Genomic DNA, 25709 nt, shown 5'->3' with positions numbered 1-25709 from the left:
GAGGGTTTATGCTCAGGCGCACTTTTCCCTGCGGTTGCTAAGAGTGAAGAAACCCCAAAATAGACACTTCTACATAAAACAGCTGTGTGCAGCTGCAGGTTGAGCGCATTTCCCAGTTCTCAGAAAGCGACAACTGAAAGGGCTTTGGTGTGGAGCTTACCTAAGCACTTCGGGTGGTTCCTGAGGGAGGGAGGCAGAGTTCTGGGGAGGATGCTTGAGGACAGACAAGTGGGAGAAAAGTGATTAAAACTACACTAAGAGGGGAAACACCCCACGGGACAAAGGAAACCTTTCAGTCAGACTGTGAAGTGTCTGCAAGGGGAAGAGTGGAAGGCCAGAAGCTTGGCCTAGGTAAAGAACTGGAAAACACTGAATATGGAAGAATGCCTCTCCCTTCTTAGAGTTGGGAAACTATAGGGGAAGACACAGGCTGCCTTATGCCAGAGAAAAAGGTCAATATTCTTTCTATTCCCGAAAGCACACAGTGCCAGCATTGTGCTTTTATGGCTCAAACCACAAGATGGCACAGTTGCCATTTGTGTTTGAGTTGGGTTTTGAATTTGTGTTTGAAGTTGTGTTTGAATTTGGCTTATGAGGGAAGCCATTTCCAGATGCTGAAGTAGTGCATTTTCTGGGGTCCAAGGCCAGAAAGGATCGTCACATGGCTTTCACCTGTTCTCCTGCACATCACAGATTGTAGTGTTCTCCCATTTATGGATCTGTTCTGGAAAAGCATCCACTGATACCCCTCGGCACTTTGCAAAGTTACTGCTTACACTGTCGTGTGACCAGTTCTGGTGCTGAAGTCTGCATTCGTTGTTCCTACGTGCATGACCTGTCATTCCTCTGTATGACTATGCATTTTGTTGGAATGGGCTTGGCTTCCAAGAGTGTTTTTACACATGCTCTGGGGTTGGTGTGTAGGGGACGATTTAATTAGAGACGTTCCAAGAGCCACTCTAATGAAAGTGCCTGGAGCATCTCATGTATCAGCATCCCTGCCCTTCAAAATGGTGGTGGGGCGCTTTATCTAAAGCTCATTGAATAAGCTTTAGTTAAAGTGCTCCCACCACCATTTTGAAGTGTGGGGACGATCATGCCAAGGCCAGCTGAAGCCTGGTTATTACCCCATTCCAGCAGACTCTATTAATTGAGTCTGCTCCAATGCACTGTAATTACAAGTGACACAGTATGATTATCTTGTCCTCATGATCTTTTACCATTTTGCTAAGCCTAGTATCACCAATAAACTTTATCAGGTCTACTAACTCATTCTCCTGGGCTTCTTGTGTATTCCTTTTCTTTCTTTCTAAAACATAAGAATTGCCATTTACTGGGTCAGACCATAGGTCCATCTTGCCCAGTACCCTTTGTCTCACAGTGGCAGACAGTGGATGCTGAAAAGGAGAGTGGACTGGGTATAACCAGGGTTTTTTTTCCTCACTGTTTGTATCTTACATGCAGACTTTAGCATAACGTCTAGGAAATTCTTATTCAGAGGCTGTATCTGTAACAGCCATGGTCAGTAGTTACTGATGGCCCTCTCCTCCAAGAATTTGTCTAATCCATTTTTTAATTTAGTTAAACTGTCAGTTTCCACAACACCCGGTAGCAACGAATTCCACAGTTTAATTACATGCTGTGTGAAAAATACTTCTTTCTGTTAGTTTTAAACTGACTACCTACTAATTTCATTTAGTGACTTCTAGTATTTGTATCATGAGACAGAGTAAATAATACATCCCTATTTACTTTCTTTGCCATTTAGTATTTTTAAACCCTTCTCATGTCCCCTTCAAGTGTCTCTTTTCTAAACTGAATAGGCCTAGGCTCTTTAGTTTCTCCTTACATGAAAACCCCTCCATGCCACTAATCACCCTTGTTGCCCTTCCCTGTACCTTCTCTGCTTCCTTTATATCCTTTTTCAGGTGTGGTGACCAGATAATTACTGAGCAGAAAGATTTACTGGACACATCTGCCTTTTCTGCATCATACCCCTAGGGTACTCCAGTCTCAAGTGGAGTGCCCCAGGGGTTGGTCATGCGGTTCATTTTGTTCAGTATCTTCATCAATGAACTGGAAGATGACATAGAGTGCACCTTAGCAGGTTTGCAGATGACACCAAGCTGGGGAGAGTAGTGGATAAGCTGGAGGGTAGGTTTTGGCTTCAGAGAGACCTAGTCAAATTGGAGGATTGAACCAAAAATATCTCATGAGGTTCAATAAGGCCAAGTGCCATCCTGCACTTAGGATGGGGTAATCCCATGCACGAGTACAGGCTGGGGGCTGACTGGCTATGCAGCGGTTTTGCAGGATAGGACTTGGGGTTGTAGTGGACAATAAGCTGAATATGAGCCAACAGTGTACCCCTGTTACCAAGAAGGCTAATGCATAATGAACTGCACTGGTATGAGTTTCCAGCAGATCAAGCTAAGTGACCAGATTTGCTCATCCCTTTTGGTGTACACTCATTTATTAGGGTTATGTTTCTGGGGTCTCTGTAATTCTACCAATGTGCTGTTTGTGTTACTTGTGTTTCTGTGCGGAGCTTATCTCCCCCTTCTGCAAGTCTTCACTCTCAGTGGAGCTATCTTGCATGGTTTAGTTTCAATGGGACTGGGTTCCTTCAGCCACCAAATCAATCAAACGCGCACATGTGCACACACACACACACATTAATAGGGCACATCTGAGCAGGCAGGGTTACTCAGCATTTCCAGGCTGACACCCTCATATACCCTGGACTCAACACAGAGCTTAGTTCAGCTGGGCAACAATAAAATGCAGTCAGACACAATGCACACACACAAGTTAACAGAGCAAGTCTGAAAGTGCAGGATTACTCAGCATTTCCAGGTTGACACCCACATGTGCTCCGGCTTCATCACAGGAACAGAGCATGTCTGAGCAGGGCAGGGTCAATCAGCATCAACAGGCTGAGGCTCTCATTGCTCCGGCTCAGCACTTCCCAATCTCTTGTCCCAATTGTCATGGTAGTAACTCCTTTGATGAGTAAACCCCACAGGATTTTTGGGCTTTACAGGGATCTTTGGTTTAGGTAAAAAAAAAGTGTTGCTGCAGAGCAAATGTGGAGGTTGAGGAGAAGGAAGAATAAATGAGTTTTGGAGAGAGAGAGAGTATGGCAACTAGCTTGACCATAAAAGTTATTTTATTGCCAGGTACAGGAAACTTATGATGATACTAGTAGTAATAACCTTTAGGGCTGTGCAAAATGGAAGCATTTCATTTCAACCAGTGTTTTGATGTCTTGACAGAGAACAGTGTTTTGTTTCGACTTGTTTTGAGTCGAAACGGCTGTTCCGTATTGTTCTGTCAGACCATTTTGCTGTTTCAACCCGCTTTCACCATTTTGTCCCATAGGCTATAATGGGAAAGGTCAAAACAGCCTATAACTTTGTCATTTCTGGCCAGATTTGGATGAAACTTGTAGAAATTGTAGCCCCTTCTGAGGGTATGATGCATGCAATGTTTCAAGAAGATAGGTGCTGGGAGTTGGAGAAGCTGCACTCCAAAATCTTGAGAGCAAAACTCATGTCACATGTAAGTGTTAAGCCACAGTGGGATCAAAACTGCAGGGGTAGTAGCCCCTGCTGAGGCCATGAAGTCTGCCATGTTTCAAGGTGATAGCTACAGCAGGTTCAGAGAAACTGCACCCCAAAATCCTGAAAACAAAACTTGTGTCACGTGTACATGTTAGGACACAGTGGGGTCAAAACTGCAGGCTTGCTAGGCCCTGCTGAGTCCACAAAGCTTGCCACGTTTCAAGAAGATTGGTGCAGAGGTTCGGGAGGAACTGCACCCCAAATTCTTGAAAGCTAAACTCATGTCATGTGTATGTGTTAAGCCACAGTGGGGTCAAAACTGCAGGGATGGTAGCCCCTGGTAAGGCCACAAAGCTTGTCAAGTTTCAGGAAGATAGGTGCAGGGGTTTGGGGGGAACTGTAGCTCAAGCTGCTGACAGACAAAACTTGTGACATAGATGACCCTGTGTGTGTTAAGGCACAGCAGGCCGAAAACTGCAGGGGTGATAGCCCCTGGTGAGGCCACAACCCTGCCAAGTTTCAAGGAGATAAGTGCAGGGGTTTGGGGGCAACTGAACCTCAAGCTGCAGGCAAGCAAAACTCATGACATGGGTGCTTGTGCAACTGTCTGTCTTGGGGCAAGGTGGGGTGGGGGGAACACTACTGCAGGCCTGGCTGCTAAGCTACTGCATTACCAGGTACCAATTAATCATGATTCACTCAGGGACAAGATCAATACATAGTAGCTAGCAACTGCATAATGACTTAATGAGCATGGATTAACACCTACAAAACCAGAGACTGAGAGCAAATAATCAATACAGACAATCAACTGCCCCAAGACAGACACGGTCAGTTGCACAAGCACCCATGTCACAAGTTTTGTCTGTCAGCAGCTAGGGGTGCAGGGCCCCAAAACCCTTCTGCACCAATCTCCTCCATAGCTGGCAGGTTTCGTGGTCACAGCAGGGCCTAGCAGCCAGGCCTGCAGTAGTTTCCCCTCCCCGGCACCCCAAGACAGACACAGTTGGTTGCACAAGCACCCATGACACGAGTTTTGTCTGTCAGCAGTCAGAGGTACAGGGCCCCAGAACCCCTGCAGCTATCTCCTCGACAGCTGGCAGGCTTCATGGCCGCAGCAGGGGCTACCATCCCTGCAGCTTTTATCCTGCTGTGCCTTAACACACACAGTGTCACCCATGTCACGAGTTCTGTTTGTCTGCAGCTTGATGAGCAGTTTCCCCCAAACCCCTGCACTTATCTCCTTAAAACTTGGCAGGCCTCATGACCTCAGCAGGGGCTAGTATGCCTGAAGTTTTGACCCTGCTTTTGCTTAACACGTACACATGACATGAGTTTTGCTTTCAGGATTGTGGGGTGCAGTTTCTCCGAACCCTCTGCACTTATCTCCTTGAAACATGGCAGGCTTTGTGGTCTCAGCAGGGGCTAGCATTCTTGTAGTTGTGACCCTGATGTGGCTTAACACATACACATGACACAAGTTTGGCTCTCAAGACTTTGGGGTGCAGTTTATCCAAACCCCCTGCATCTATCTTCTTGAAGCTTGGCAGACTTCATACCCTCAGAAGGGGCTACCATTTCTGCAAGTTTCAGCCAAAGATATAGGCTATTTTGACCATCCCCATTATAGCCTATGGACGAAACATTGAACAGTGTCGAAACAGCAAAACATTTTGACTTGCCTCATTTTTTTTCCAGGCTGTTTCGACCATATCTGTTTCATTTCAATTTTGCTGTTTTGACCTTGAAACAGGTCAAAACAGAGTTGAAACAAAATTGGTGGTGAATTTTCACACAGCCCTAATAGCCATACAAGGAGAGACAAACAAAGCAGTTACAATATTATACAGTTTCATTTGGGTATTTGGGGAAGTCTAGTTCAAGTTTGATCAGCAGAAGTCAAGTTTAGAAAGCTGTGCCTGGAGTAAAAGAGAGAGGAAGAGAAAGAGGCATTAAACCAAGTCTGAGGTTTAGAAAGTGGGCTTAAACAAAGAGAGAGAGAGAGAGAGTTGGGTTCTCACCACTCAGTGAAGCTTGAACCGGTTGAGGTTCCCAGGTGTTCATGGAGCTTGCAGACAAGCTGTTCAGCTTCAGATCTAGGGGTCTGAGACAGGCAGATCCCCCAGCACAATCAGTGAAGATATTCCAGGCAAGAAAGGAGAAGGTGAAGTCCTAGTGGAACTGGTGCAGCTTTTGGATCCAAGCACCAGGACAGAACTTGAGCTTAAGTAGGGGTTTTTGTAGGGAAATAACAATGGTTCAAGGGAGAACACTAGGTTTGTTTATGGGTAAATGATGGCTCAAGGGTGTATACCAGAGTTGTTTTGTTATGCTGGACAATGGGAGCTGATCATTCCTGACTGTGGGCATTGCAAACAGGCAGATTCAGTGTTCTGGGTACCTATAAAGGAATCACCACTAGAATTGCTCTGATAAATGCTGCGCTGGGTGTGTGATAATGGGTTGATTATCATTTGGAGCAGGGATCCCCCATCATGCAATGCTCCCCTGATTCTCTGGTCCCAGAGTCAGTGTGGTCCTTGCCTTGGAATCTCTGTTCTCCATCCTGAATCCTAATGGAGGTGCCTCCCTTTCTCATCTCTGATGCAAATGGGACTAGGGGAGTTGCTACCTTGTCTCATCCCCAATGCAAATGAGACTAGGGCATTTGCCTTAATCCTGTCATCCTTATCTGGAGGGGTCTAGGTGTGTCTCTCACTGCATCTTCATTGCCTTTTGTAAGACTTTCTTCTGATCAGTTCTGGTTTGGGCAGAGGTCTGGGCGGTGGAGGGGAGTCTTTCATGAGTCTGACAGACTGGTTACTGTGCCAGGGTACCCCAGGAACACAGAGCTGACAGGTAACAACATCTGGAGTACTGTGTCCGCTTTTGGGGCCCCCACTACACAAAGGAAGTGAACAACTTGGAGCGATTCCAGTGGAGGGCCACAAAAATGGTTAGGAGGTAGAGACACATGACTTATGAGGAGACATTGAGGGAACTGGTCTTATTTAGTCTAGAGAAGAGAGGACTGAGGGGGGGAATTTAATAGCATCCTTCAACTACCTGAAGGGTGATTTAAAAAAGGATGGAGCTAGACTGTTCTCAGTGGTGGCAGATAACAGAACAAGGAGCAATGGTCTCAAGTTGCAGCAAGGGAAATTTATGTTAGATATTAGGAAAAACTTGCTCACTAGGAGGGTAGTAAAACTCTGGAACAGGTTATCCAGAGAGGTTGTAGAATTTCCGTCCTTGGAGGTTTTTAAGCCCCAGGTAGGCAAACCTTTGGGGTGATCTAGTTGTGGTTGGTCCTGCTTTGAGCAGGGGGTTAGACTAGATGATCTCCTGACGTTCCTTCAAACCCTAATTTTCTGTGATTCTATACCATATGTACCGCAAGTAACATTTGCTACACAGTTCCATTTTCCACTTGTCATATGTTACTTTTTCATTTCAAACTGCTGCTTTTATTTGCTTCTTAACCAGGCTGAGTTATCAGCCTTAAAGACTCCCTTTTGATTTTACACTCATGGCTCCTCAGCAATTTAGTAGTCTTCCACAAACACTCTCAATTTCCATTCACATTTCCCTGTCTACATTTCGTGTTGCAGTCAATGTTTCTTCAATTTTAGAAAACAGGTCCTTTGGAAGCACCAAGTACAGACATGATTATTCAGGACTATCCTTTTTGATAATGAGTGTAAACTGGTCATTGTCACAGGTCACTATACCCGCCCAGTTCTTAATCCAGCATTAAATTTGCCTTTATCCATAATGGTAAGGTCCAAACTAGAGCCAGACCTTTCTGAACATAGTGCCTTTTGTTTTAGAAAATCCACATCCATAGTTTCTGTAAAGCTCAACTGACTATGAAAGACCTCCAGAACTCGTCTCTGGAAATGAAAACTTCCATAACACCACACCTCTGTCTAAGCAGTTGGCCAGGGCCTTAAGCAACCCTGTCCTCTGGTATGATTCAGTGATCTGAGGTATTCAGGGTTGGCATTAGCTAAGGTAGCCAGGTGGGTATTAAAAAAACAACAGCAGACTCTAAATAGTTTCTTTTTCCTGCTTTAAGTGAAGTAAAGAGATGTAGTTATCCATGTTAGTCTGAAGTCTAGTAGAAGGCAGCACCTTCTACTGGCAGCACCTGTAAGATTTGCACCTTACAGGCTAACCAAAATGTCTGTGTCTGTGTGAGCATGTGTGTATGTGGCACAAGATTTCATGGGTGGATGCTCACTTCATCAGAGGCTGTGAAAAGACATAGAAGTAGAACAGTGATCCCCAAGCATTCAGCATCCTGGGGCTCTGAGTTATCCATAGCTCTAGAACAGAAGATGGTGTCCTTAGTGGAGCGTGCTCCTGCCATTCCTCAAACATCCTCTCTCTTTGCTACAGAGGCCATGACCCAGGGTTAACAATCCAATCATGCAAATCCTTCCATTAGTTTCCAGTGATGCCAGTGGTACCACATTTCTTACGTTTGAGAATTTATTGTTTCTCTTGCTTGTTACCCAGACAGAATAGTAAGTGAGAGCACATCACGTCTTCATGGGTTTACCATCATGGGTCATGACACTTTGTTTTTGAATGGTGTATTTATGTATTTATTTCACCTATTTGTCCACTTAGCACTCCCCTTCCCCTTGATGTTTGTAGGTTTATACCCTCTTGGCTACCCTAGGCAATCTCCAATTTAGGATTAACCTTCCCCATCTGAGAGATACAGCCATCCTGCTCGTCCAGCCCCATCTCCTCTGGGTGTGTGGCTTCCAGTCCCCACCCCCCTGCATCCTCCAGCACACCTGCTCTGGAACTGGACTGGGGAATGCAGGCCTCATATTCGTCCTGTCCAGAGCTCTCTCACCCCATCCCTCCCATGATGCCTCTTGCTGTCTGCTCAGCTCCTGCAGCTGGTGAGATTGGGTTTTGATTTTATCCAGGACTTCCTGCTCAGCTGGGGAAAGGAATTGCTGTAGTATGGAAAGAAAAGTGTTACTATTTCAGTTGAGTTCCTGGGAAGTAGAAAACAAGTGACAATGGGGAGATCAGACTTCCCAGAACCACAGTGAAGCATGAGTAACTGCTGGGAGGGACACTCATCACATGCCCATTAGTCCCACAGTGCACTATATAGGGTAATGCACATATGCATGTGGGAGGGTGGGGCTAGGGCAATGAGAGGACATAGGGAGTGAGGGCCCTGTCCTCAGTTGTACTAGAATGTTTTGGTCTAGCAAAGAGAAGATCTACTGGGGGACATGATCATGTGCCAATCCATGCCCTGCGGTAGCACAGAGGGAAGCAGGGGGATCTCTCTAGCTGACTCACGGGATGCAATTCTCCCTCTTCTCCTTGCTCCTTCCCCATGGACCCTCCTGACAGCACACTTCTGACACTGGAGCATTTCCTGCAGGTTCTGGTAAACTTAGTTTCCTCAGCTGGGAGAAGTTTACTGTTGTGTAAGAGGGGGAGAGAACAAGCTCCCCAGGAAGGAAGCCCTGGAACAATGTGCACTGTCACACTGTTTGTCAGTAGATCTGTGAAGCTGCAGCAGCAGCTGATAGGAGTTGTTTCATCCTGGGTGTGAGATCAGAGAGACCCCACCCCTTGCTTGGGGAAACTTCCAGGGAGATATGGAGGGGGAGGGTTGGGTGGACCCTGGCAACTGGGCTGTGGCTATGCAGGAGGGATCAAGGAGGAGAATATCACATTCAGGGGTATATAATTATTTTGAGGAATCTAAAGCTGCTGAACATGCTGAAAGTGGAAGAAAGTCCATTTTGACTAAGTCCTACCTGTGATGTCAACAGCGTTCCCTCTAAGTTGCGCAGCATGCGCAGCCACACAGGCATGCCTGGTAACATGGCATGAGCACACCTGTGTGGCTGCACATAGCACACAGCTTGGAGGAAATACTGTACATCACTATTCTGCCTATGCCCTCAGCCAAGGAGTTTGGGGAAGAACAGCAAGAAGAGAGCCGGAGGCTTCACATGAGCAGGGTGGAGGGAAAATGCCTCCTGCTATATCACAGCTGCTGCTGCTAAGTATAACAACTGCCCTTGTCCTGGGGGTGTATCATGCTCATATCGGAGTTATCTTCCTGTGCAAGTGGCCTTGCAACTGCAAGATGAAAAGTGAGGTTTAGTTTCCAGAAGGAGGATGCAGGAGTCGAGGCCCAACCCTCAGAGCTGTGTATCATGTCCATCCGTCCATGACTCCAGCAGTTATGATTTAACCACCTGTCCACATGTGTACATCTATAAAGCTAGGCCCCAGTCTTTTTAGTATTGTCCAAAGCACTGCCCCTCAAGAAACCAGTCTGCAGTGCACTGTGGAAACAACTTATCATTCCTTGCTGCCCCCAAGGTTGGATTCTCTTAGTTTCTGGAGGTGGGGTGACCAACATTGTCTCCATAACATCCACAGGCAGATGCAGAACTTCCTGCCATGTCCTTCCTTTGAAAGGTCTGTCCCCAAACCACTGAAGTCCCAGGACATGACTGAGACACCCCAAGTTGGTATAGAACTGGGTTAATATTTTGAGTAGCTAATCCACACACAGTCTGAGGCCCCATGTGGGGTGCCAAGCCATTGGGTGGCTAGTCAAATTATGCCAAATCAGTCCCACCTGGATCACCAGTCTGTTAACCAGAAGTCCAATCAACAATTAAATTCATGATTGGGGCACTTATGGGTGAAGGCCATCTATCAAACACTAATAATAGTTGATTAAATCCCTAAATAAAACCCACTTCCACACACCAAAGGGGGAAAGGAATATTTAATAAAAGGGGCAACAACAAAACAACAGTACCAACAATAACAATCAACAACAATTAATGTTGTTGTAATTGCATAATTAGGATGAGCTATTGGCTTTCCGGGTCCTCCAAGCCCTCACTCTCTGTCCCTCAAGTAGTATCCAAGAGATCAAAACATGCTGCCCTCTAGCTCTACCTATGGGACCAGACACTCAGTCCTCAAGGGAGCAAGGCACGCTGCCCTTACACAAACCCTTGGTGCATGTATGCACACTGTAACAAGTGGACATCCTGGGGCTGGTTCAATCGTTGGCCCACCCACTTGTTTCAGGGCAATTGCCACCTACCTCTCCTGCCATGCCTTAGTTGGTATCAATTAGATCAGTGCTTCTCAAACTATCTGATGTGGCAAACCATCAATTTTTTTTCCAGTGGGCCAGGGACCAGTGCCCGGTTCAGCCGGTGGCAGCAACTGTGTGTAACAGTGCTACACAAATGGGTGACTGGCTGTTTCTTTCTCTTTCCTCACCTCGCACGACGTGACATCACCTGGAGTGTTGGAACGTACAAACTGTGGTGCTATGACATATCAATGTTATGCTTCTGAAAATATATTTCTTTCTTTCCTGGCAACTTGCTGCGGACTTGCGACTGGTGGCTCGCAGACTGGCACTGGTCTGCAGACCACCACTTTGAGAAGCACTGAATTAGATGATGTCAATAAGGTAGAAGGCTGCCCATGTACTTGCCCAGATGCCAAGGGCCTATATACAAGACTCCAACCTTCCCTATACCATGTTCCATGCCTCACAGATGGCATCCATGGCCTAACACCTAGCCTTAGTTTGTTAGGCCTAACACTTGGCCTATAAGCCCATGTCCTCACACTGGGACCCGTGCTCCATAGTCTCATGTGGGACTCTCACTCCCCACTGGTGCTCACAGTCATTGTGCTTTCATACTGAGCTCTCCTTCAATCCACTGGGGCTCCCAGCCCCTACCCACTCAGGGCTCCAAGCCCCTACCAACTTAGGGCTCCAAGTCTGGCTCAGGACCCTCTTAGTTTCAGGTCATGTCCCAAGACAGGAAGCCTCCAGCCATCCCCATAGCTCCTACCCTGTACCTCCAAGATGTTATGAGAAGCAGTTCTAGCTGGATAATGTTCTCCCAGCTGATAGCAGCAGACTGCTCCAAGTTCTTATAGGGAACAGCTGTTCCCAATCAGGAAGTTGTGCCTAACTGGGATTGCAGCCAGCTGTAGGCTGCCTTGCTGCTGCTCATACCCCTGTGAGTAACAGCATACTCTGTGCTCTGTTGCATGCGCACACAACACACACACAAACACACACATGCACGTGCACACACATGTGCACACACCCCTTTTCAGAATCCTAATCTCTCAGGCATTCTCACCCAACATTGCACACCTTCAGATAGCCCCAGTTCTCATGTATGAATGCTTCTGATCTCTGAAGGCCACTCACTGCTAGGCTAAGGAGAGCACACTCCATGGCTGCTTCCACCCTTACTGCTGGCAGGATATCAGCTCTCTCAAGAGACCCAGTCCACAGATCAAAGATCCATTAGCAGCCCCTGCTCTCAGAATCTTCCAAGAATCTAACTCACTGGACTACTGGCAAAAGCATACACCTTCCTCACTGCCTCTCCCCTCTCACACTTACTCTCAGGTGGGCCTATATGTGCTAACAGCTCAGCAACAGGCATCCAACTGCATGCCTGTGCACATGCTACCATTCACAGAACCATAGAAAATTCAAGTTGGAAGGGACCTCAGGAGGTCATGTAGTCCAACCTCCTGCTCAAAGCAGAACCATCCCCAACTAGATCATTCCAGCTAGGGCTTTATTGAACCAGGCCTTAAAAACCTTCTGTTGTAAACAGCACCCTGCCTGTCAATCACTCAATTTTATTTCAGCAGGTAAAACCACTCAAGCACTGGGCAGGATCACACCCTAAAAGTAGGTCAAATGACCACAACAGTTCAAGTTCACAGCATTCTGCAAATTTTTGAACTGTGCAACCCAAATGTGCATGCTTGACTGCACAAAGTAGAAGAGCCATACCAAAACTGGGCCCTAGAGCTATTATTGCCCATCCCAGATATTTACCTTCAAAGAAGGCCAAATTATGCAGTTAAGTGTAATAGTGTCCAAAGTTGAGTGGCAATGCATGCCAAAAAAGAATGAGACCTTTGAAAAGATACAGATTTCTTATGTGCAGGCAAACAGCAAGAGAATGTATACATCAGTATGTTACTGAACTAAAGAAAATGAGTAAGAACTGTGCTCTTGGGAACTTGACAGAATCTCTGGTTAGAGATAGAATTCATTGGGACACTGATGACACTGCTTTGAAAGAAACGTTATTGCATGAGGGAAATTTGTCCCTGGAAAAGACAACCCAAATATTTTGGGCAGCAGAAACTGTGAAGGCCCAGGCTGCTGAGAGGAATGCACCAAAAGGGGTATTCCATGGAGTGAACCTGAAAGAATGTGACCAGAAAAAGCCATCTCCCAGGGTGGAAATTTCCATTGGCAAGGAATGTGCTAAGCAAGAGAGAGCTAACAGACAGATGTGCAAAAAATGTGGAAGACAATATAGTGCCAGACATGGTGCTGCATTCGGAAAGCTGTTTTAACTCTAAAAGGAACCATTTTACCAGGAGTTGCAGATCCCAAACATAAACACCTCAGGTGCATGCAGTTGAGAGCATGCCACAATAATTGTATATAGTTATTAGTTAAGTCAAGCCAGATCAATGAGAGGGACTGGATTTTTTCAAGGGAAGTAGAAGGATCCATGGTTTCATGTAAACTGGGCACTGGAGTGCAGTTTAATTTTTTACTAGAGCATAAATAGAGAAAAGTAAAATTGAGACCAAAAGTGAATCCAAGAAGCATCAAAATACTTGGTATTTAGGGACAAAGCTGCTAGTCAAAGTGTACAAACTAAACTCCCATTCATTGGTCTTTCCATCCATGAGTTCCTAGTCCTGTTTCCCTCTGTGTGAAACAGAGCCCGTTTCTGCACCCTGGTGGGGCATGTGTGTACTGGCTGATTGCTTATCCACAGATACCTGGTTAATTATGGCTCCCATTATCCTTCCATCCTGTCCTCTGGAGGCTTCTAGCAGTGTTCTGTGGAAAGCCTCCCTTGGCTTTGTAGTAGCCCCTAGACAGACATAATTCCTATTTGTTTTCTCTTTCATCTATATCCAGAGACATTCAGCAAAATCTGCCTGCGCTTTTTCCCTTTGGCAGAAAGACAAACAAGCTTATCTTTGCTTCCACAAACACTTTCCCATCACTCCCAGATGCCTGTGGTCAGTCTCATCAATGTCCTTCGGGATGGGCAGTGTAGGTACTAGTCCTTGGACCTTATGAGCCATGGGAACCTGTGGGTGTAGGCAGCATGCCCCATCCCAGGATGATGGGTCAGGTCAGCAGATGGGTGCTTATAGCACTATTTCTCTGACCATTCCCTCTAGTCCTTGTAGGGCTCCTTAGGCACCAGTTCTACCCTCACATGGTTCAAGCTTTATAACAGGGTTATGAAAGCCAATGTACAGTCATTCAGAACATCATGAATGACACAGAGATTTTGTGCAAGTGAATGACAGAAAGGATAAAGAGGCAGTGGGTCAATGGTGGTGGTCATGGGGCAGCAGTTTGTGTCAGATGGGAAGAGCATGGCATGATCAGATTACATAGACCAGGAACTGAGATAAACTTGACTAGTCAGGGAAAGTGAATTTTATTGGAGCCACATTGAACTTGCCCCTCTTACACTCTCAAATCAAAGCCCAACCCAGAAGAAACAGGCCAGGCCTTGCCTGTTGTGAAGCTGCATGATTATTCATAACATGAGACCAATTGCAGAATGTTCCTTTTCCCCATCACTATTTCCTTCCTCATCGCCATTTCCTTCCCTTCATGATTATTTTGAAGGAGTGGGGGCTGAGGTCTGTACAGTTCTACTTGTAGGCAAGGAGTGTCCAGTAGGAATCAAGCTGACACAGGAGTTGTTGAAATATCATCTCCCCTCCATGCCACTCCCTGCAGGGTGACTTCAAGCTCCAGCTCAGCCTGAGCGCTCAATCCCACCAGGCACCAGCCCTCTTCATGTTGGACCAGTGCAGCTGGTAGAATGCTCTGCAGTGGGACAGCTACGTACTGGTAGCCAGGCATGTGTGTGTGTGTTTAAATTGGCGTGCACGCAACCTGGGGTTACTGGAGAGGAGAACGAACTCCTGGAAGAAGCAATGAGCATGGAGGGAAGACCCAACCTTGGAGGTGATGTGATCACTGGGGAATCCTTTTCTCTGTTCTGAGGGGAGTGAATGGAAATGGGGACAAAGGGCAAGGGGGGTAATGAATGAGGTCAGGTCAGGAGAGCCTGAGATACCATGACAGAGTAGTTAGAGAAGATGGAAAAGTCCGAGTGAGAAGGGAACCAGGGAAAGATGAGGCTGGGCAGAGTGGGCCATGATCGAAGGGGAAGGGAGAATGAAACGTTAGAGAGTGATTCAGTGACCTGCAGTTCCCTTGAATGGCAACACACAAACAGTTCCCACAGAGGAGTGGCTGCCTCTTCTCAGTAACATTAAGCAGGTGAACTCCTTTGTGTGACTCCAGCCATGAACATCACTCCCATACCATAGATGATTGGCTAATTGATCTCCTAACCTGAGCATTTCCTGGTGTTGTGAAGACCCTGTCACAATTATCACCAGAAAAACAGCCCTTCTGCTACCAGCCCATTTGTTTCCTCCTTGTGTTGCACTTTAGGTGCCCTTTACTTGACAGATGGACCTGGAATTTTGTTCTATTGAGGGACAGGTAAAGATGGAGACACAGAGAGATGGAAGCTGCAGGAGAAGGGGATGGAAGAGAGGAAGAGCTGAATGGATAGAAAACAAGGAATTAGTGGAAGGGAAGCAACAGAGGAGTATTGAAGGGTGGGGAAGGAGAGATTTAGGAAAAAATGACAGGAGGGAACTGAGGGAGAGAAAGATGTGGTGGAGCAGGTTAGGGAGAGAAATGGGAGGTACCAGCTGTGGAGATATGAGGGGCCATAAGAGGAGGTGTGCAGGGAAAGGAACTGGGAGAGGAACACGGTGCAGTGGTGGAAGGAGGAGTCAGGCGTGGGGGCAGAGGAAGGTGCAATAGGAGCTGCAATAGAAATGCAGTAGTGGCTTCAGCCCTTGCATGTGACCTACCTTCTAATTACAAGTAGCAGAATCCATCTGTGGTCCTCAAGAAATTTTCCCTCTCCCCCCTGTCCCTGGACACTGTGCTGGGAACCGACTGGTAGCAGTTACCTCCTGCTTTCCTGGCCCTGGCAGTGCGCGATCCCTGCTCTTGCCTTGTGTTTTTCAGCCCCTGCTGAGGAGAGGGGAGGCTGTCCCCGGCTGAGCTCCTGGGCTGTTCTGATTCCTGCCCTGATCTTCAAGGCCTGTATCACATGTGGCTGCCTTGGTGGGTGCTGAATGCTGTTTATTCATCTGCACTGGTGGGAGTGGGGTTGGGGGATGGTGGGGGGGAGGAAGGGTGAGGAAGCAGAGTGGGGAATTACACATACATGAAAAGGATTGTATAGCTGTCCTTGCATACAGTACTGTCCGGGGAGGGGAAGGGCTTCCAAGGATCAACTTTTCTCCTCCCACATCCTAGGGAGACAGAAGAGCTCCCAGCTAAGATTGAGATTGATCAATTTAGCTGCCATGGGAGGACAGCAGCACTCAGTCCAGCTGTGCTTCTTCCTGCTGCAGGGAGCCACTGTGCCCTCTGCTAGCGCTGAAGAAATGTCTTTCATTTATCTAACATTTGCCCAAAATCATGGTATGGGAATGTCCATGGCCCTCAGAGGCTTGCAGGGAGACAGCAAAAGATAGTGTGCCTGACTGGGATGCTGGGGGCCAACTGGAAGTGATAATAACCATCTAATGAGTGTGGAACCACAACATGACTTAAAAACTCCAAGACAGCACAGAGTTAAAAATGCCCCTTTTTAATATCTGGAGGAGAACGGGGTTTTGGTTTGTTTGATTGGTTGGTCACTCTGTTCTTTGTGGGAGGAAAATTGTGCTGTGTAGAAAAAATTGGTTTGAGAACCTGAAAGCAAAGCTGACTTTGCAGGGTACGTGACCTGCTTTTACATGGCAGTTCCATTTTCAGTGTTGTTAAGTAGCCAATTCTTAATCCACATAATACATGAGGATACATTGGTCCTGAACCAGTCCGGACCAGTGTCCATTCAGGCTGTTCCTGAAAATCTAGGGGGAAGACAATTCCTCAGCTTCCATGGGCAGACTGTTTCACTGTCCTACTGCTGTTACAGTTTGTACGTTTCTCATGAATTTTTAACTAAATTTGCTTCGCTATAATTTAAATTCACTAGTTCTTGACTTTCTCTCTGTGGCAAGGGAGAGCAATGCTTCTCCATCATGATACCTGCTTTCATGTTGTCCCTTAAGCTCCATCTCTCTGAAGTAATCATACTTACTTCCTTCAGTTTTAACGTGTGTGGCCTGCTGTCCAACCACTTTGTCATCTTTCTGTCTCACCTCTGACTGTCTCCAGTGTCTGTATTTTCTTTGTAATATTTAGTGCCCAAACTTTGCTGAGCTTTAGCCATCAGTAAGCAGAGTGGTTCTATCATGTCCCTTGCCCCCAGACAGTAGTTCTGTTAATGCAAACCAAGCGTGCATTTGTTTTGGGTTTTTTATGGCAAAATCGTGTTGCATTTGTAAACCCCCTCAGATCCATCTCAGCAGTGCAATGCCAAGGCAGTTATCCCTTATCGTTCATTTGTATTTGCACATTTGGATTATCTTCCAAATTAGTTAAGTGCCTTCCATTTGTCTTTGTTGAATTTCATTAGGTTTTCTCTAGCCCAGTTCTCCAATATTTCAAGATCCCTTTGAATTCTAATGTCATGATCCAAAGAGCCCACAACCCTTCTCAGTTCTGTGTATCTACACATTTGATCGATATATTTTTAATCTCTCCATCCAAGTCATTAAACAGCCCTGGACCTAGAACAAACCCCCATGGATTTTATTTGGGACTTCCTACTGATCTCATGCATAAATAGTTACCCTTTGCTTTATGGTTCTGTTCATCCTGTTATATATCCCCCAAAAGACAGTTCTATCTAGCCCACATTTCTCTAGCTTACTTATGAGAAAGGCATAAGATGTCCAAAGTCTCACTAAAGTCCAGATTACACTATGCTCGCCACATTCCTCCTCCAGCTCTTGACAAGTTGACTGTCTTATAACTTGCTCTAAATAGTTCCTTAGGTATTGAAGTCAGACTGGTTAGTCTCTTACGCTCCAGACTTTCTGTTCTCCCCCCACATCTTCTTGCCAACACTTCTCCAGTCCTCTGAGACCCTTGCCTGTTAACAACAAGTGAGCAAATATTATTAACAGTAGCCCCAAAAAATCTTCAGCTAGTTTCTTTTGTACAATGGGATGCTTTCTGTCAGGGCCCGACAAATTCAGCTCATTCCAGTTTGTCAGAAGGTCCCTGACACAAACTATAGGAACATGAATGCCATCATGTCCTTAGAACGCAAATGCCTTACAAAACAGTTACATCTACTTTATGACATTTAATCAGAGACTTGTAATTTCATCCATATATGAAAGCATGTTTGTCTGACAAAATGTTCTCCTCCCCCTAAATACATATACACTGGGATTAATTGCATTGCCATACTTTATTTCTTTACTGATTGACTCTCATACCAGCTCTTCTAAGCTTTTGATTAAACTTGTTGTGTATACTGCCTATAATAACTTGGATTCTCTCTTTTTGCTTCTGTTTTTCTGTTATTGGAGCAACAAATGTTCTTCCAGTCTTCTGGAAATTTTCTGGGATTCCCATATATACTAAAAATAAATATCAGTGGACCAGGAATCTCCTCAGTGAACTCTTTTAAGACTTTTGGGTGCAAATTATCTGAACCTGCTGATTTAAGACTGCCTGGAAAACTAGTCATTGTACTATTGTGAAATGACTGTTACCTTCCTTCTTTCCAAATACAGAAAATAAATATTTACTGAATACTTCTGCCTTTATTACATCATTATTAACAATTTTTCTACCTACATCTAGTTATGGGCCTAGTTATTGGGATTTCTTTGTTCCTGAGATATTTAAAAATGTCTTTTGTATTGTCCTGCCAATAAAAATGTATTTTCTATTGTCCTGACTGCCATAGAATTTTTCCTGATACCTTTAGCTTCCTTTATTGTTGTTTTGTAGTTAACAACTTTAACTTATATTGATTGCTATCTATTTCCCCATGTTTTTCTCATTTGCTGTATGATGCTTTTAAATTCTAATTTCTGCTGTCATTTTGCCATTAAATCAGGATGGGCTTTTAGACAAAGCTTTCCTCTTTCTTTTTCCCTTTCACCATCTAATATGGATTTGTATAGGATGGTTTGGATAGGGATGATCCTGCCTCAGGCAGGGGGTTGGATTGGATGACCTATAGAGGTCCCTTCCAGCCCTACTTCTCTATGATTTCTATGATTTCTTAAGCAGCTGCCACCTTTCTCTCAGATATTTCTAAATTGTTCCTCACAATCAATATTGCTGATAGTTTTCTTGGCTTTGGAATAGTAGAAGCCCTTTGGAAGAACCATGGGTATGAGTGGTTGAGACTGTACTCTGCTTGTTCATAATGAATGTAATTTTATCAGGGTCACTATGCAATCATCAGTTTCCAGTTCAGAATAAGGAGGTCCAAATACACAGTTACCCCATGATTGCAATTCTATCTTTTATACTGGAAAAAAATGATCATCTGTTATTTTTTGGAGCTGAGTAATATTGTCACTGGAAGCTTGTTTCCTGTTTAAAACTATCTTCATTTACTCCATGTATTGCACACTTTTCACTTGTTGACTGAGATATGTGGGCATATAATTGTATGGTGTGTCCCCACAGCTAACAGAATGATAAAGGAAGATTATCTTCCCTATCCTTCTTGAGGAGACATAGTTGCTGTCTGATGTTGTCATCATAGTGAAGCCCTGTAACAGGGCAGCCTAACCCTTTAAGAGGGAGCAGACAGCCTTGTTATAGAAGTCCAGCTGTGGGTGGTTATCTAATGAGGAAGTATCCTGTTAGCAGTTAAAACTCCAGAAGAGAGAGCAGAGGTGGCTGAACCATGGGAAGAAGTAATTCATGGCCAGGAGGTGGATTGGACCCCAAATAAGTTCATTACCAGGAAGAGGCCATGAGACAGTACTGGGCCAGAGCCAAAGGACCTCTCCTACTGTCTAGACTTGGGATGAGAGTTTTGTTTGCTTGCTTGCTTGTCTGTGTAGTGCAAAGACTGTGTTTGTGTAGAGAGGAATAGCTGAGGAGCTCCCAAAGGAGGAAAGCCAGACTGCAAGCCAGCCAGCCCAAAGGGAGGGGCTGTTTCTTGCCAGAAGATAAAGACACTGGGTTGCTCACATAGGAAGAGGAAGATGAAAAAAGGAAATGTATGCATTCTTTTATTTCATTACGTATAACTTTTTTTAAGTTCAGTAATATTTTCATTAGAGTTGTGGCCTAGTCATACACACCTTCATTTAATCCAGTAGGGGTCAACATTTTTGGCAGGGGTGCCACAAATTAGCCTGCAGTCTCCACAAGTGCCATTCCCATCCCCTGCTGCTCTTCTTTCTGCATCTTTCCCTACGTACTATTGTGCTACTGGTCCCCACCCCAATTTGATGTATGCCACATGCAGAGGCTGCCCGTGCCCTTGTGGCATTCATGGCACAGGTGGACAACCTTCATCCATGTGTCTCACACTTTAACTTGTTGAATTAGATTCATGGTCATATAACTCTATAGTTTCTCCCCAGCTGAGAGTTCATGCAAGATGGTTGCTGACATTTTGAACATAATTAAGTCAAAAAAATTGAGGGTATGAGTGGGGTATTTCTTGGCAGAAGATGAAAAAACTGGGTTACTCACATGAGAAGGGGAAGAGGATGGAAGGAAATATTGTACTCATTGTTTTATTTTTCTTGTCTTTTCCAGTTATCCTCCATAAACAAAGCCATGAAGCTCACAGGACACTACCTGAGACTTTCCCAGAGTGGCACTGTGCTCAGGGGATGCCTGGGAGCAAAGGTCAGTGACTGTGTGAGAGAGTGTCAGGGATAATCCCTAGAATCAGCATTCAGGGCTGGGGGCCTAATTCACACCTGGGTCTTGACTGACAGCAAACAATTACAGGAGGCTGGGGAAATGGGCTTACAGGAAGGGATGAGCTCAAAATGGGGGTTGTCCACACCAGTGATTCTCAACCTTTTTAGACTCAAGCCTCCTTCCATCACAACACAACCTGTCTACCAGCTTAGATAAATGCACAGAGGCAGGACGGATTCATGCCCTTCAGAGTAATGGTAGGGAACAATGGGAAATGCTGCAATGACTAAGAGGCAGCACAGCACAGGTTTTGCACCTGCACTGCAATGGGCAGTCACTGGAGTTTGCTTTCTCTCCCCTCCCAGAGCTGGTTTGGACATGCTGCCCGATGGGCTGGAAGGCCTTTCAAACCAGCTGCTACTACTTCTCCAGCGATGTTATGTCCTGGGATGACAGTGAGAAGAACTGCACAGCGATGGGCTCCCACCTGGTGGTGATCAACACCAAAGCTGAGCAGGTACCTTATTGCTGGGATGGGGAGGAAGAGGGAGGGGGGTCCCCTGGGAAGTCAGTGCCAGCCCCAGGTGGGACCTCTCCACACACAGGCCTGCTCTGTAGTTGCAGTGGGGAATTCTGTCTCCATCTTCATTCTGCTCTGGTCTCCCTCAAATGCCCGCACCACCCCCACAGGTCCCACCCTGCAGGGATGCTGCTTCCTGCTGTTGGGTCCACTGCTGCAGCTGGTGATAGCAATATTTACTTTCATATTTTATCCAGGATTTCCTGCTCAATTGGGTAAAAGAAATGCTTGCAGACTTGCCAGTAAAGATGTACTACATTGGGTTGACTGCCCAGGAGGCGGAGGGCCAGTGGTGCTGGGTGGATCACACCCCGTATAACAAGAATGAAGCGTGAGTATCACTGGGGAGAGGTAGTTGTTACCTTCTTCCCTGGGCTAATCCCACAGTGTAAGGTGTACTGTATGTATGCCTGCATGAGAGAATGAAATACACAAAGCTCTTGGGTCAGAGGTGGTATCTTTTATTAGACCAACTAAATAGTAGCAAAAAAAAAAATCCTTTCTTTGCAAGCTTTTGGGCAATATATAGCCTTCTTCAGGCTGAGGAGAATTCAAAGATTGTAAAAGTCCTAGGTAGCAAATAATCTCCATTTTGCACAGGGGAGGTAGAGGCTAGACATGTATTCCCCTGGGTATCTGAGAGTCCTTTTGTGAGAGTGTTGCTTTTCGCTATTTGGAAAAGTAAACTTCATTGCTAAACAAGAAAGAAGGATTTTTTTCACCTCCCTGGCTGTCTCTGACATTGAACACCTCCAGGGAAGAAGACAGTCTAATCTGCACATCACAGAGCAACACTCTCACAAAAGGACTCTCAGATACCCAGGGGAATACACCTCCAGCCTCTAGCTCCCCTGTGCAAAACAGAGTTAATTTTTTATGTAGGAGGACTTTTACAATCTTTGAATTCTCCTCATCCTGAAGAAAGGTGTATGTGCCCGAAATCGTGCAAAGAAAGGAATTTTTTTTCTACCATTTAGTTGGTCTAATAAAAGATATCGCTTCTGACCTAAGAGCTTTGTGTATGTCTTTTTCTCAGACCAACAAAACTACAAAATAGATCCCTGAGAGAATGAAAAACACTTTCCTCTCCTGAAGTAAAATCCCCATAAAGGAGCAGGTCTACTGAGGGACTGTGAGCACGGGAATATACTCCATTTCAGGGAGCAGCCCTGATGGGGCTCATGGAGCTCTCTGGGTGAGTCATAGGCTGATGTCCTCCCCCTTCTTCCATCCTCATCACCAGGGATTTGGGTTTTCTGTTTGCTGCAAAAAAATGCAGATTTTCTCCTTTAAAGGAGAAAAACACAGGAATCTGAAGGTTTCCCCTTGTAGGCTGGCAGAGTTTCAGCCTGCAAGGGGTTGCTTGGGGTTGGAGGTGGTGGGACACAGGGACACACACGTGTACGCAGCCAAAAGTACAGCTCCAGCCAGGGTGGTGGAGAGCAGCTCCCGCAGCTTCCTCTATGTGGGTGGGGGAGAGGGGGCAGGGGGTGGAGGCACAGGAAACACGTTGGAGGGGCAGGGGGGTACAGTCCATGTATTGGGGGGAAGGGGAGCACAGGTGATACGTCAGGGTGGGGTGGCCAAGGCAATGCAGTGGAGGGGGCATGTGCCCCTCCAAGATTCTTGCACCCACAGAAGGGCACAGGGCTGCAACCAGGCCTGACTAGCTCCAGGCAGGAGCCACCTCCATGGCCCAGCAAGTGGGACCCCATGCAGGAGGGAGCACCACACTGTCAAGGCTGCCAAAGTGAGGCGTGGTAATGGTGGTGTGCAGTTGTGCCCCTGCTGCTGCCAGGCAGGCAGGGGGCACCTTACCTTTCCCATGGTGATGCGGCACTCCCTCCTGTGCTGCATCGTGCCCATGGAGCTGCGAAGGTGTATCCTGCTCAGAGCTAATTTGGCCCCACTGCAGCCGCAAGCTCTGCTCTGGATGCAGAAATCTGGGGGGCATGTGCCCCACCTGCCCCCAGATGCCTCACCTGTGCCCCCCCACCTTTCCCCATGCATTACCTGTGCCCATACCTGACTTCACCACACAACCACCTTGTTCCTCTTACATCCACTCCCTTCCTCACACACTGGGGAGGTGGGGGGGTTGTGGGTTGGGAGTGAGGGGCATTGGCAGGGCAGGGGACTGTGGGTTGGGAGTGAGGAACACCAGCAGGACTGGGGGGCTCTGGATGGAGAGTGAGGGGCACTGCCAGGGCTGGAGCAGTGTGAGGGGATGGGGGGCAGGAAGTGAGAGGCACCGCCAGGGCCAGGAGGCTGTGGGTCAGGAGTTAGGGGCAGCAGCAGAGCCGTGGGCCTGTGCATTGGGAATGAGGGAGACTGGCAGGGCTGGAGGGGCTGTGGCTTGGGAGTGAGGGGCATGGCAGGACCAGGGGTTTCTGGGTTGGGAGTAAGGGCAGCAGGGCTGTGGGCTGCAGGTCAAGAGTGATGGCCACCAGCCGGGCTAGGGGGGCTGTGGGTAGGAAGTGAGAGTCACTGGCAGAGCTAGGGGGCTGCAGGTTGAGAGTAATGGGCACCGGTAGGGCTGGGAGGGCTGTGGGTTGGGAGGGATGGGCAACAGCATGGGGAGAAGCAGGACACCAGCATATCAGGGCTGCTTAGCACCACAAAGCAACAGGGGGTACATCTACAGCTGGACTCATGTCCTGGTGAGCAGAGGAGGGCAGGAGGAGCACTAATTTTCCATTATAAAAAATCAGTATCAAATGTCAAAATATATAGTTGTTTTGAGTTTTATTATAATGATTGAGGCACTGGTAGGCTTCCAAATTGCTTTAAAATTGCAAATATATCATTAAAACATTGTGTTCAACTGATACCCATATATATAGCGGCATTTCATTTTAATTGCGGGAAAATGTGGGATTTGGGGTTTTTAATCAGAGAGTTTGGGATTTTTAAACAGAGAAAACCAGGATCCCTGAATCATCACAGCTTGCTCCCCAGAGAACCTCCTAATGGTGAGTTTCTGACACTGGGGTTTCTGTCTTGCAGGTTCTGGAAACCTGGGGAGCCCAGTGATCCCATACTGGAGCCATGCACTGCCCTCCAGGTGAATTCAAAAAAACAAGCGAGAGAAAACTGGAATGACCTTGCATGTTTCACTGATTTGTATCGAATTTGCGAGTCTGCACCAACATGTATTTAAGGAAAGACCCCGCCATGCAGGAGGGGAGGCCAGAGAGGGCTTGTTCTGTGCTGCAGACTGCTTCCGGAGACTTCTGATGGTGGGTGAAGGGCAGGAAGAGGGTTCCTGCAAGAAGTGCTCTGAGTTCACCAATAAAGTCATTCTGGAAAAAGTATGTAAAATGTGGAAAATGTTTGAAGGGGAAAGTGGAGAAATGAAGAAGTCTCCACTTGTCATGTGAGGAAAGCTGCCTGTGACACAGGAAAAAGGTGAGAAGGGCGCAGCCCTATGGGCAGGAGGGCACCAAAACTCTGCCTGGCATCTGACCCCTGATTCATGTCAACCACTTTAAAGGAGGGTTTTTCACCTGGTGGCCTATGGGCCACATGCAGCCCATGATGAGATAACATTCGGCCCGCTGGTTCCTTCCTGGCCACTGCTCCTTCTATTGCTCCTGCTGCTACAGTGGATGGGAGTTCTGGGTTTCCCCTCTCTCTTCTAACTTCTGTGTCCTGCCCCACTTCTGGGGGTAGGACAGCATGGTGGAAACTGGAAAAAAAAATCTATTAGCCTTTTTTAATAACAAAACAACAAAAGTAAAAGTAAGCAGTAACAATTCCAACTGCATGACATTATGGGTGAATCAAAACTATTCACAACAGTATTTATTAGTAATTAAGAGGCATGTGCACTCATCCTCCCAAATTCTTAGTCAGGCATTAATACCTAGAGCAGCACTGTATCCTCCTCCTTTTTCCAAGCTAAGGAAGCCTGTTGTATAAAAAAGAGATGCCATATCTTTAACCTTTCACCCACAGGCTTTCAGGTCAGAAGCAGAATGAGTTAATCATATACATGAAATAAATCACAGGAGAGGGTTTTTTATTTTAAGATTACAAAGCCCCATTGAAACGCTTTAGGATAGCAGCTCAATGTGTCTATTGAGCTACTCTCTTTTTAAAAAAAACCCAAACATTTCAGTTAAGTTTCAGCTTGTATTTACCCTGAATAAATATTCTAATATAGAAATACAAAACAAGTAACTTTCACATGCAGCTAATATTCTTCTACTGTTAAGGTTAAATCCTAAATGTATACAGTTAGAAAAGGTTTCCCAGATAGTATCATTCCTCAGCTGAAAAGGCGTGGCGTTCCATGGGTACTGCTTGGAAAAATATGGTTCCGTGAAAAAATGTGTATTTACAGAATGTTACAGGGGTGTAGGTTGTAGCCGTGTTCATCTAAGGACATAGGCAGACACGGTTCCCTGGGTGAATCTGATATCTTTTATTAGGCCAACCCAAATAGTTGGAAAATAATTATTAAGCAAGCTTTCGGGTTCAAAAACCCTTCATCAGGCTTAGGAAGTTACAATTAACTTCCTTTTAGGCTTCAAATCAGCCAGCCAGCTGGCTAAGAAAATGGACATGGGCATGCTAATTTGCTGCTCAGATATACCCAGAATACTGCAGG

General features: G+C 46.2%; 1 protein-coding gene across 2 annotated transcripts; it reads left to right on the top strand.

Annotated features, from left to right (window-relative positions):
• The first annotated feature begins 14341 nt into the window (after positions 1–14341).
• Positions 14342–24405, top strand: LOC102564747 (C-type lectin domain family 4 member D). 2 transcript variants are annotated; one of them, XM_014596647.3, is made up of 6 exons: positions 14342–14646; positions 15733–15831; positions 20407–20499; positions 20883–21034; positions 21295–21428; positions 24104–24405. In XM_014596647.3, the coding sequence occupies exons 1-6, from the start codon at positions 14616–14618 to the stop codon at positions 24255–24257; spliced, it is 663 nt and encodes a 220-aa protein (XP_014452133.1). In that variant the 5' UTR covers positions 14342–14615; the 3' UTR covers positions 24258–24405. The 2 variants fall into 2 exon arrangements, with proteins under 2 accessions (XP_014452133.1, XP_059581515.1); XM_059725532.1 differs by lacking the exon at positions 14342–14646 and having other exon boundaries at positions 14691–15831.
• Positions 24406–25709: the final 1304 nt, after the last annotated feature.

Source organism: Alligator mississippiensis, chromosome 4 (genome assembly GCF_030867095.1).
Source record: "Alligator mississippiensis isolate rAllMis1 chromosome 4, rAllMis1, whole genome shotgun sequence".
Taxonomy (NCBI): domain Eukaryota; kingdom Metazoa; phylum Chordata; order Crocodylia; family Alligatoridae; genus Alligator; species Alligator mississippiensis.
Note: the sequence above shows the minus strand (reverse complement) of the source record. Positions and strands in the feature narration are given on the sequence as shown.

Bases quoted from the DNA above. Each gene is read 5' to 3' on its own strand.
- LOC102564747 (XM_014596647.3), top strand. From the start codon at position 14,616: ATGAGCATGGAGGGAAGACCCAACCTTGGAG. The intron at 15,832-20,406 runs GTGGGTGCTGAA...TGTCTTTTCCAG, and splicing joins TATCACATGTGGCTGCCTTG to TTATCCTCCATAAACAAAGC. The intron at 21,035-21,294 runs GTACCTTATTGC...TATTTTATCCAG, and splicing joins TCAACACCAAAGCTGAGCAG to GATTTCCTGCTCAATTGGGT.